Source organism: Neopelma chrysocephalum, unplaced genomic scaffold (assembly GCF_003984885.1).
Source record: "Neopelma chrysocephalum unplaced genomic scaffold, ASM398488v2 Primary Assembly neopelma1_71, whole genome shotgun sequence".
Lineage (NCBI taxonomy): Eukaryota > Metazoa > Chordata > Aves > Passeriformes > Pipridae > Neopelma > Neopelma chrysocephalum.
In genome coordinates, this window is record NW_020897731.1 from 2890288 (window position 1) to 2903201 (window position 12914).

Sequence of the window (12914 nt, forward strand, 5' to 3'; positions counted from 1 at the left end):
CACACATTATGGAACAATATAACCAAGAATGTAGGTGCTTTATTTATAAGAGTGTACACATATAAATGCATCTAGAAAATGCAGTCCAGAAAACAAAGGACAGAAATGTAATCAGCCAGGAACAGCTTTGATGATGTTTGGGTAAACAGCACAAGCATGTTCCCATAATGAATTCCTCCCCTGACTGCCTTCACTTCTGCTCAATGATTTTCCCAAGTAGCAGCCAGTCCTTAGTTTAATTGCATGGCTCTTGTCGACCAAGCTTACAAATGGTAAGCATTCAAGCAGCCTTGGCAGAGGCAGTAAGTACAGCAGCTCAAGAGGCCAAACAATCCTGTAAACAAGAGAGTTCAAAAAGAAGTGAAAATAAATTTTCATGCCAGGTACTGAAACTATTTTAACTTGGACTGGTATTTTTTCAAGCAATAATTTTAAGGGGAAGAGATCTTTTAAACAGGCAACCAGCAAACGCAGAAGTGTGCAACAGCTACAGCTTGCTGGAGCAAATTATGCAACATCAAGCTACCAAGGTTTTACACAGTTCAGCGAAACTGTGGGAAGCTTTGAAGTGTACCCATCAAGGGCTTTAAATGAAAACTTGAGATGCAATCAGCTGTCAAGAACATACATGAGAACTCCTTGATTCGTTTTGCTTTAGGTTGTTGTAGGATTGTTTTTAAGGATATAGTGAAGTGATATTTATACTCTCTGTTTTAGCTGCCTCACTGGTAAGTGCAAAATCTGACAATTGATGTCAAATATTCTGTCATGTGCTCCAATGATAAATGATTTATGGAAAGAAGTTATTAATGTAACAATATTGTAGCATTATCATCTGAATAAACACAGCATTATTAAAATATTAGTAAACTATTGAGAAATAATAAGCAATTTTGTCTGCACAACATTCATAATCCCCATGGTTTATTTCAATATATATTAATCTAAATAAAATTGATATTTGTAAAGTCTTAACACCATGATCTCGTAAGAGTGAGTATCCCGCAAGTGAGATAACAGGGGAAAGGGAGTTAGGGAAATACAGGCAAGGTCACACGTCCCAATGAGAGGGCAGGTAGAGATTATTTGCTCATTAACACTTCCAACATAAGTGCTAAGGGGCACCTGATAAAGACAGTTTTGTAGCCAGGTTCAAAATGACCATCATGACATAAGGGGCAGCTGAACTGCATAAATCCTAGCCACAGAACACCCAAATGTTTCTGTGTAAGCTCAGGAAGAAAAAAAATCACTGATGATTCTTAAATGAAAAGAATTCCTTGAACTGCAAGTGTCAGAACTTCATGGAAACATCAACATACACTAGTCCTGCTTGCAGGCCCTCCCCCCCCAGGTAAATTCTTCCCCCTGACAGGCGGAGTTTTGATCTCAGTCTGGTCTCAGTGCGGCTGTCCATACAGCCTTACATTCCCCAAATTCTGATCACAGCATGCAAGAAGGCATGTTCTGACAATAACCAGAAGCTTTAAAACAGATCTTGGCTCTGTATATTGCTCAATCAAACGGAGGGAACAAGTCATATTTGATTATAATTCTAAAATCTACAATAAAATGGCTTTTAACCCATGTTGATACAAAATTTAAAGAAAGTTAACAGCAATGCCAATCATTAGAGTAAAACAAAACCAGAAAGATACCAACTCAAGAGCCATTCTTCCAAGTTTGCTGTGAGCTGCAATGCAATTTAGGCAACCCACAAGAGTGAGACAAATATCTGCAACACAGGCTTTGTATCTTCTTGCCTCACAGGAACGGGAAGGGGAATGATTCATATATACTGCTCAGTTCTCAAAGAGTTAACATTGCCATTTTTATCACACACCTTCTCTTCAACAGTTATCTCTGCCAGCAAATTTTTTAAAAAGTTTTTAAGAACAAGGAATTTCTTCAATTACATAGCTGCAACTTTTTTTCGTTCTTAAAGGAAAAATATTTTTTTTTAAATCAAAGGTTTATATTCTCCATGCATTTAACAATATTTTTGTTGCATGTACCAAGCAACAAAATGCTATCAAATGCAGCTGCAGATGACCTCGGTGCACAGGGCCATAAAACCCAGTTTTGTTTGTTAAATATTTCTTGGTTCAGATTGTTTATGTTCACGTTCTAACAGTCACGGCATTGCTAAGAGGGATGAACTCCTGAAGCTACTAAAGTCTGACTTTCAACAAGGTGCGAGATAGAGCGATTAAGGCTACAAATGTAAGCACTGCCGAAACTTTAACGGCAAAAAGAAAAGAAACACACCGAGATTTTTTTTCCTTAGGAGGTCTTTATCTAACTCTCAGCTGATGCTCTTCCGCGAAGCCTGAGCTTTATAAATCTGGCTTCTGAGCGGAGTGCTCGGAGAGCGATCATAAGTAAACCCTTCACTGCTTTTCCACCGATTTGCTACGTCAGGCCGGCAATACAAACAAGCCACAGTGTTTTTCTAAAGCCTCCGCTCCTGAAGCAGTCTACAGGGTTTTTTTCCTCCCCACACCATTATTACTGAAAACTCTGAGACCACATTAAATTATCATCAGCGTCAGGAGAACTTCTGCTCCTGTGAGCTGTAGTTTTGTTTGGTCTGTGTGAATTGCCTGGGAGACTTCAACTAGAAGAGAGGCAGCGAGACTAAAGTTTCTTCCTTCTCACGGGTTCAGCCTGACTCGCACTGCGAAGGTTTCCGAGCTGGCGGCCTTCGCTTACAAAACAACCCAAAGAAACTGAAACAAACAAAAAAAAAACACCCCACGACCAAAGCCTTGAGGAAGCAGCGCTCACCTCCCTCTGCGGTCTGTAAACCACTCGGTGAAGACTCCGAAGGCTCAGCATTCCTGCTCCTCTTAACTTTTTAGGGTGGCCAGGGCTGGGCAAGGCAGCCGCCCAAGTCCCAGCCCCGCCGAGCCCCTCGTAGCCAGGGCTGCCCCCGCCCGCCCCGCTCGCCCCCCGGGCTCTGCCCTCGCACCAACAGGTGCCACCGACACCCCCGGCCCCGGCCGGGCTGAGCCGCCGCCCGCGCACGCAGAGCCCGGCGAATCCCGATCGCCTCACCGGGGTAGCGCTGCCCTCCGCCGTTATCCTCCCGCTGGGCCATGCCCGGACCGCCCCGCAGCCGCCGCTGCGGGACTAGGAGGCGGCCGGCGGCTGCGGCGGGCGGTCCATGTCGCTGCCCTCCGGTCCCCGCGGAGCAGCGCCGGGCTCAGCGCGGCTGAGGGGGAGCAGCCGCCGCTCGCCGGGCGCCCCCTCGGCCCGGCGCGGGGCCTCCCATGGCGACCGCCCCCGCGGCGGGCGCGGCGCACACCTGGCTGCGGGACAGGTGCCGGGCTGCTCCGCGGACGCTCCAGCCCCCGCGGCTCGGGCTCCTCCCGCCCCGCCGCTCCCCCTGCCCGGCACGGCGGGGGAAGCACCGCCCGCCGGGGGAGGGAACGCCTGCGCGGAGGGGGGTGGGAGGCGGCCGCCAGGCGCCATTTTGGATCGTCTCAGCGCCTGCCGAGGGGTTGGCGGGAGTGTCGAAGGTGCTCGCACGGACCTGCCGGGGAGGCGGCCCGGGAGCGGAGCGCGACTGCGGCTGAGGGCGCTCGTTCCGAGGGCCCCGGGAGCGGAACGGGGCTGTGGCTGAGGGCGCTCCGAGGATCCCCGCGCCCGGGCGGATCTACTGTTACTCTGCCCGGCGGCTGCAGCCCGTCCCGTGTCACTGCCGGGGGCGGGGGGTGGCCCTGGCGATCCCCGGGCGGAGCAGCACTTGGGCCGGGCTCCGCTTGAGTTCCCCCCTGCGTTTAGGAGGAAAGCAAAATTCAGTGGGTTTGTAGGTTTGGGCCGCGGAAGGTCTGGGGGCATCCAGTGCAGGTGTGTCTTTAGCTCTGTGAAACTTTGGCTTTACGCTCTGTAATGGCAAAAGTGGAGGCTTTAGGGTGGTAATTGGCGATTTTTGCATGTGTATCTTCCTTTGCCTTCCGCCTCAAGTGCTCCCCTTGGCCGCTCGCACGGCGGGGCTGTGGTGCACAGCCTGCTCTACGCCCACGCTGAAGTCACAGGGTCAGGAGCAGTCTGCACCTGGCAGGGGCAGAGCTGCCGTGTGTTCCTTATCAGCTGTGAAACTCGGGGCTGGTTTTTTTCTGCACACGTCACGTGTTTCGCACCTAGACTCGGTGATGTGTCTCTACAATGGTGGTAAGATAAAGCGGGCACCTGAACCGTCACCTCACACTTCAAGTCTACGCTGAAGCAAATGCAGAAATATCTAACCTTTTGTTAGTGTAATTAGTTTGATACCAAGCAGCGGCAAACCCATGATTATTCAAACTTTGATGTGGGCAAGTTACATCTAAATGAATTGCGAGAGGCAAAGGGGAACCAAGAAGTACTTGCCACCATGGCCCTATTGGAACCAGTTCCATCCTATCAAGATGACTACACTGAAAACTTAACATCAATCAAAAATTATATCTCTGCAGATAGCTTCTGTGACTGGATCTGAGACCAATACTTATTCTGATGTATTTCAAAGGTATCAATATAAAACAATTTAGGATTGGCATTAATTACTCCATATCTTTTTTTGAAAATCACTATCTCTGAAAGATAGCTCGCATAATACTGTTAAAAATAGGTAAATAGAACCAAAACAGTTTTGAGGCACTAAAAACTTGTTTATGTGCAAAAATCTTTACTGTCACTAATTCATTTTTCAGTATTAATATTTTTCTTCTGTTTTTGAGAGTGGGAATCAATATTTCTATTGGAGCAACCAGAATAGTGTATTGTCATCGTGGTATCATTGAACTTGGGTCAGAATTGTTTGGTTTCTAGGGTAAATAAGAGAATGGAAATACACAGTCATGAATTCTGTAAGTCTGTAGAATGTCTGCATAGGAAATAATGATACTTCCAACTTCGTAATATAATTTAGGCTGAAGAAACTATTAGAAAAACCTGCTGCAAAAAAAAAAAAAGCAGTAGCAGAGCGTACAGAAACTCACAGAAAATCACAGCCTAGTCAATATAGAAAAATACTCTTTGCATGTCAGTTTGATGGGAAAGGGTAAATAGTGTTTCTGGTTGTCATGAGCTATTCCAAAAGCTGAGGTGTTTTGCGTTATCTGTTAGCATCAGTTCTGTTCATGCCACCTCTGAGGTAAGGTAGTTTCTGTCTGCAAATATCGTGTATTCCTCTGTATGGGTAAAAGCTGAAGGGCTGACACTGTGACTAAATACAGTGTCATACCACTAGTTCTGATGGAAGTGTGGCATGTGCTAATTATTAAAAGGAAACAGCACAGGTACTGCCAGGTACAGGAAGTGTAAATGCATAACAGTGCAGAGGGGACCTTTAGCACCTTTCTTGTGCAGCTGTGCAAAATTTAAAGTCCATCCAGAAGGGCACACTGAGAAATCAAGTAAATCCTCAGAAGTGTGATAAGAAGTTAGTTATGATGCTTAGGTGTGGTTATCATCAGTCCTCTACCACTGATTCAGGGTTGGGTAAACCTGCAGAACACTTAATTGTGTAAAAATTCTTGGGATAAACTCCTCATGTTTTGTTCAAGAGTGTCTTACCTGTGGCTATTGTGTAGAAATGAAGCACTACATAGAGCAGCCTCAAACTGGCTACTGATGGTCACCTAGTGGGCAAAAAAAATCTACATGGTCTAATAATAGACTGGTGCTACAGAATTTATTTTTTTTTAAACATGCAATTCCAAAGCTCTGTCATACAGACTCTCATTCATGCCAGCAGAGTTCAATATGGCAGTTTTATGGTTACTCTGCAAGAAAGCATGAAGAGTTTCTGCTCTGTTCTGTCTCAGTGATTTCTCTGGAATATACTACGTATGTTAAAAGTACCCAAAATAACAGTCCTTCCTCTGTTCCATTAGAGCTGAGGAACAGAAACAAAAGTTTCCATCATATTCCTTATGCCTGTAGATGTGAGAAATCATTCTCTGCTTAGGCTTTCAGTTCTGTTCTGAAGCTTCAGCAATTTTGCAATTGATACAACTTCAAAGTTATTTTTTTAAGAACTAGATGAGAACATCTAGATTGAATTTTCATTCATCACAAGCCAAGGATGATGCAAGCAGCTTTCAGAGCCAGCCAAACTGAGCTTCATTTGAATCTGCTGTGCAGCTCCTGATCCATCTTGAAGACAGTAATTTTCTGTCATAACCTAGAAGGCATTTTTTTCTCCAGTTAGCCAAAGATTTGCATATTGTGAAGGTACAAGAGTTGTGCCTCACTGAACACGAGCTGACCTACAGCTCGTGCCTCCACCTCCCATGACCGTCACTTAAGGCAGTTTTAGCTCACCCAAGCCAGAGTGCAAGTGTTGCAGTGCTGGATACCGTTACCCTCCGTGCTTTACAGAATTACTGCAGGCGCGGTGAAGTACCTAATGCACATTCTATGGTACAAGAAAAGGGAACAATGAATAAATTCAGGTTTCCACTGTCTTGTAGCAATGAAAACGATGATTCCATGAAAAATATCAGTACCTCAGAAGCAAATGGTGATGCTTTTGACAAATGAATTCTTCTCTGTCAGATTCATCACAAATTAATTTTGTTCACATAAAACTAATTTTCTCTGTGTTTGATAGCAGTCCATTTCCTGCACAGCCACCATCTGCACAGGCATTCCTACTAGCCATGGAATGTCTGTCCACCAAGCCATTTTAATAGGTTTGGGATGAATCAGGAACAGCAGGAGAACATGCCATTTCATTATCCCAAAACACTGCCTCCTCCTATAGGAACTTAGACCTGATAAAGGCTGAGAAAGCCAGGTCTGGAGCCACCATTACTGTTAATGCTTCTGTTACCACTGGTTTTAAGTTCCCCTCCATGAGACAGCAAGAAAATGAAGAGCAGGAAAGGCAGGAAAAGCGTGTGAAGTTTTCCAGCATGTTTGAATTGATATTACTGAAACATGATGCGTGACAGGATTGTTTCTATCACTGTCTACAAGCTGTTTAGGAAGGACAAAATGAGTAATAAGGTGTGAAGAAGTAAAACTATACAAACTAAAAATATTACTTCTCGTATAATATCTTGGAATTGCAGAATCCTAAGTGTCCATAAACAATTGCTGACAAAGCCTCTGTGGTACCTCTGTTACAGATCTTCACTCATCACTAAATCACACCAGAGAAGGAAACGGGGCTGTTATTATGCACAGCTGCATAATGAAAAGTTGGAGTGCTATAGCAGATTTATTCTCTTAAGTAAGCACAATTTAAATTACATTTCCCAAAGCAAATAGATCTATAACAGAAAAGGCATTGGACTCAACATGTGGCAGTTTTCTATTGGAATTCACTAGGGAGAAAAAAAGAAGTACTGGACTAAAAACGAGTTGTTGTCTAGAACTAGTAGTGATGAATGAAACTAAGTAACATTTGTTTGGGGCAGGTAACAGATGCCATTATTGCGTCTCCATGGATCTCCAGTGCTTAAAAGAATCTAATATTTTTGTATTAAATAAAATTACAGGAAAATGGCAGAAAAATATTTAAAACCCATGAATGACAACTGAGACTTCTTGAAGACTTTTTGTCAAATAGATAAGAGTTCCAGAGTCAAACAATTGAGGGCTCAAATCCCATTACAAAGGACAGTTAGAAGCCAAACAACAATGCAAAAAATACAAGTTATGTAAAAAAAAATGAAAAAGGCAAAATCCTACTGACAGGGTATTGGGAACATGAAGGATGCTAACAGTCCTTAACATTCATTATTGCATGAATATATGAACTGTGCAAAAATGAAAAATTCAATACCAATTTCTTTCCATATCTGGAAGGGATCAGGGTGGCCCATCATAGCAGGTAGGAAGTAATGAGGCAAATTTACTCTTTGGACAAGAGGCTTAACATGTAAGTTGTACTTTTTTCAAACACAAGTTGGGGATCAAACTGTATGAGTTTGTGTGGGTTATTGCGTCGTTCCTGACACGTGTCTAATCTGTCCCTAAAAATCTCCAGCAGCGGAAGTGGCATCCCTTTTTAGGCAGTGCTTATGTATTTGCTTTCAGTACTGCTGCTGTACTGTACTGCTCTCTGCTTGAACATTTCTGTGGCTACGAACAAGCAAAGCACTGAAATGATTCTGGAAATACGCTCATCTATACTTTTTAAGAGACTTGATTGCCTAGAATGGTTTTAGAAGAAATTCAAGAACTTGAGAGTGCTCGATTCTGTGAGACAAGGAGAGTTGCTACTTCCTGCTGTGTCTGTTTCCTTGTAGTGAGTAAAAGGTCTATGCAGAAACGATGGGCGGATAACCTTCCATTAACAACTCCTGAAGTCTTCGTGACAAGCAATTGTAGCAACATTGAATGCCGGTTACTCCTCTTAATAGAAGGAACCCTGCCTTGTACTGCGAGGGAGGTAGAGACTTCCTACTGCTTTTGCACTCTTGGATTAGCTGGGTCCTATGGCTGCAGATACACAACAGTACCAGACACGGTCCTTCCAGCAGCACCTGCCCTGCGGGAAGGCTGCCAGGCGGGAGGAGGCAGCACCCGCGGCAGCCTCTCAGCACAGCCTCTGTCCTCGGTGTGTTTACAGTGAAGCTGTTACGGATGAAGGAGGGCAGGGAGGCCAGTGTTTTGTCACCCAGTGGCTTTTTCCCATCAGTGTGCTGACCCACTGCCAGCTCTGTGGGCTGTTTTCCCCTTTCGTCCCATTATCATCCCCTTGGAGCATAGAGGTACCTCATAAAATTTATAAGCACTTGCACATAATAACACATTTTAGGAGAACTTTGAACAATGAAACAGGAGGCTTACTGTAGGAAGCTAAAATATGTCAGTAAAGTCTCATTTGTCCCAAACTTCTGGAGTCTTGTTGCTACTAGTTCCATGGGTCATAAAAGAAAATTATGTGAGATGCTGTACGTGAAAGCTAATGACTAATTAATTGGGGATAATACTTAACTATGCTGGTCCTGGCAGGGAAAGAATGAGTTACTGTCAAGGAATCCTGGCTTTCCAGAAGGTCCACTCCCTTCCCATGTATTTTCACATCAGACAGCACCCCTGTGAAGTCCCAGTGTGACATGCATTTACAGCTGCCCCACTGCTGACAGGTGTGCTTGCTCCCTAGGACTATGCAGTGGGGTTTGCATGGCAGAAGCATTTTTTACCTTGGAAATGTAAATTCTTTAGGATATGTGGAGTTATTCAGATACAGCAATTGAAAAGCCTGGCTGATTATTTTATCAAGCATGTTCTATAAGCACAATGAAAATATATTCCTTCTGCTGTATTTAAAAAATAATTGAAAATAATGTATGCCTTTAAAAGTTTCAACTACCAAGTTTGAAGCATCCTAGATACTAATGAACACAAGTATTCACCCAAGGGCCTTATGGAGAGCAACTCTTTTCCATTATTTCCAAGTGTGTATTTGTGGTGTTTTCACTGCACTTCCAATTCAGCAGAGTCTGAATCATTCTGCACAGAATCCCAGGTCCCTTTGGCTGCAGACCTACAGCACCAGAGTGCACCCAGCTCCACCAAGTGAAATGTGAGCTGTTGGGAGGTTTTTTCCTTTCTATGAAAAGAGGTGCATCTGTGGAATTAGGAGAGTGCACTTTTGTGGAATTGAGATACTGACCATTTGATGGCTGAACACAAGTTGAAAGCAGAAATAAAAGTCTGCTGGTTTAGATCCCCTACTATGTACAAGTTCTTAAACTTTATGTGTGAGAGGGTCTGGGTTTGTGTGGGTTTAATTTCTTTCTTAAAGAGGTTTTGTATTTTCTAAATGTGAAGTTGTCCTTACAAATTTTTGGAATGAGATTATGATATTTTACACAGAAATAAGGTGGGCACTAAGCTTATTTTGTCTTTTTTTTTTAAGAACAGATGCAGTGTATTTAATTTTCCTACCTTGTATTGAAAAAGGATAAAAAATAGTTTTAAAAATTACAGCAATGAAAAGGACTCCTGAACTTGGTATCTCATGCTCTTTCTGCAGAATGTTTAATGCTTAACTGCCATGTTGTATTTAAGCTATACAATTAGCCAAAGAAAATAAAGACACACACACACCATCCAATTGTCCTTTTATATTTTTATTCGGTGTTAAGTAACTCCACAAGAAAACAAAATCAGTTACTCTGGTGTACGTGAAATCAGAACAATACAACCACTTGAAGCAAAAAGTAGAAACAAATTTCAGCCCAGGAATGGAAAACTGATACTTCAGTGCTATGGATATGCAATGCGCTTCATCCCACAGTGCGGTTCAGCGTACGCCAACCTTTAATGCTTTTGTTGTTGTTGTTGTTGTTGTTGTTGTTGTTGTGTGTTTCTATCCATATAGAAAAACTAAAAACCACACTTCAACTCTCACTGAAAGCCTTAGAGCTTTAGCCATTAAACTATGAAAACAAGTAAAGACAATTTGTTATTGCCCAAGCTCAGTATAGGATTTTATTTTCCCCAAAGGTGCTGGAATCATTACACACCACAATGTAACTACGAGCAACACCTTTGATATTTTGAGCCCTTTCTTACCAAAGAAGCAGCTCTAGCCAGTATTAACTGAGCTGAAGTTTGTGTTTGAAATATGTCCATTTGGTCATTTCCTGTTCTCAAATGAAGTTCTATTCCATTCTTCACTGTAGTGATTTGAAGAATTTGTGTGTAAAGTTCTTTTTTTACTTTCATGTTACAGTTAACTAGTTCTCAGTGCAGGTGCTAAACAACCTCTCAAGGAAGCTCCAGAAGAAAGTAAAATATATAAAAATCTATTCAAAGTCTGCAAATAAATTAAGAAAAGAAACTGTAAAGTGTCAAAAGATTTGTTGTATGAATACAAACCCTAAAACATAGTCTAAGAGGAGGACCAAAAGAAAGTCCCCAGGTAAGGGCAACCAAGCCAATTTTAGTAAGGATCTCACCAAAAGTGTTGCACAAAGACTGGCATGGTTCCCCAACCACGTATTTAAATTCTTACACTGTCAACTGAATAAAGGCAACAAAACCCAGTTACTCAGAAAGCATTTCTAGCGCAGAACATATTTCAAAGGCAGTTCAGCTCACATTTCAAACAGCTACGTTTCTTGTGAGGTTTATTGCCTGTCAAAATTAATGGTGAAGCTTTTCAAGTCAGTGTTGGACTCTCTGCACTTCCTGGTGTTCTAGACATGCTGCAATCGTGTAGACTAGTTAGTTGTTGTCATTTTTTAAACTAGGAGTTGGTAAAAACTTAGAATGTTTAGTTTTGCAAATATTGCTCCTCCTGGCTTATACATTTTGCATAATGTGTTAAAAGCACAAGGAGTTGATAGTCTTGTACAGATGCAACTTGACAATGTATTGACTTTCTAAGTTAACAAAATAAAATTTAAAAGCAATTCACATAAAGCAACAATCACTACTGCAATCACACATGTATGTTGTAAGTCATCACCTTCCCTACCCCCACCCACCACACACATAACTTGCCCCACACATTCTCTCAGGAACACAAAATGAACTACGAGATTTACTAAATTACAGCCACAACAGCAGCTAACTGCAGCAGCCACAGGATTTCTTTCAAGTGAAGCACTGACCCTTTGCATTTAGAACATTGAACACTCTGAGCATTTTAGAGAGTTTCAGTCATTCAGGCTCAAGTTCAGTTACAGGATGCTTTTGCAGGTTACATGAATGCCTTCATCTGCAACAAGACAACATTCTCATTACTCGTTAACAAAATTCACAACAATCCACACATCACCCCAGTGGTTTATTATTTTTGGTGTTACTTTTTAAACTTCTGCCCCACATTGGCAAGTTGCTAAAAAGGACAAAAAAAAGAAAAAAAGGAAAAAAACCCCACATTGCCTCCATACCTACAAAAAATCCTTGGCTTCTCCAGTTAGCAAAAATACAAACCATGGTATCCTCAGTGTTGGTTTGCGGGAGGGGGGGAATCATAGGATAGAAAACACAGTTTCTGTAAGTCTCTAAAGCACAACCCTGTTGTTCCTACTTCAAAGTTATGAGATTTACTGAATGAAGACTGGACAAGTCATTCATGCTTTTCTCCTGCATTCAGAAAGGCACTGATAGATTACAGTGTTAAGTATTTATCTCCCAGTTCTTAGAGAACAAAGCCTAATGTGCAGAAAGCTGAAGTCTCTGAATAGCAGAAGTAGTTGTAGACACTGCGATGCTAAGATAGTAATAGTGGTAGGGCTACAGTTACGAATGAAAATAACTGCAATTAAGATGCAAAAAAGCAGTGGTACTACTAAGACAAGCACATGCACATCCATTCTTGATTTGACAACACAATCTAGTCTAGTTCAAATAGCCAAGAATTTAACAGTATTTTTGGGGGAAAAAAAATCTTCAACAGGACAGCTGTGTCCTCATCTATAAAATAAGCAAGAAGAGAAAGATAAATACACATCTGAATCCATTAACTGAAGAGGAAACTCAAGTTGTTGTTTTAGAGCTACAGACCCTCAAGAAGGATAGTTTTCCATCTCATGTTACTTTTCAATCATCTTTTCTACTCTGCAGTTTTTACAGTTGAGTTCGAGAAAAAAGCTCCTCCTCACACGGATCAGCCCATTCACTTCCACCTTCTGAAGCTGTGTCTTCAGAGCTGGAGCTATCACTGGAGTAGATCTTCTTCCTGAAGCCATTTGGTTTTGCCTCAGCATTTATATCATCTGCACATCTTGCTTCATAAACAGAAGAAACCTAAGGATTTAAACTGACAGTGTTGATGGGGAACAATAAAGAACACGCTTGCTTTTCTCTGAGTGGGGAGGTTACATGGTTTTGTAGTTGTCCAAGAGAGATGCCAAGATTACAGGGCAAGTCCTTCTCTTTCCTAAATTAATCCACTATGCAGAAAGGACTGCAGAACAGCAGGATAAAACGGTGAGGCTTTTATTATTTTTTCC

The 12914-nt window shown here is 42.4% G+C and overlaps 2 protein-coding genes and 1 long non-coding RNA gene across 6 annotated transcripts in view; 1 reads left to right on the forward strand and 2 right to left on the reverse strand.

Annotated features, from left to right (window-relative positions):
• Positions 1-3291, reverse strand: part of TBC1D14 (TBC1 domain family member 14) — a 67226-nt gene extending 63935 nt beyond the window's left edge. Inside the window, exon 1 of one of the 3 annotated variants that reach the window (XM_027686379.1) lies at positions 3058-3291. In XM_027686379.1, the coding sequence (XP_027542180.1) occupies positions 3058-3100 (43 nt within the window). In that variant the 5' untranslated portion in view covers positions 3101-3291. Of the gene's footprint in view, positions 1-2787; positions 2882-3057 lie in introns of those variants that run through there. The other 2 variants (XM_027686380.1, XM_027686381.1) reach the window with 2 other exon arrangements.
• Positions 3292-3648: 357 nt separating this feature from the next.
• Positions 3649-11813, forward strand: LOC113969229. The gene is made up of 2 exons (XR_003534789.1): positions 3649-3807; positions 3970-11813. It is a non-coding gene; the product is annotated as an uncharacterized LOC113969229 (long non-coding RNA).
• The window catches only part of KIAA0232 (KIAA0232 ortholog), a 66914-nt gene continuing 64063 nt past the window's right edge, over positions 10064-12914 (reverse strand). For both annotated transcript variants that reach the window (XM_027686618.1, XM_027686619.1), the window contains one exon: positions 10064-12708. In XM_027686618.1, coding sequence (XP_027542419.1) covers positions 12529-12708 — 180 coding nt within the window. In that variant the 3' untranslated portion in view covers positions 10064-12528. The remainder of the gene's footprint in view (positions 12709-12914) is intronic.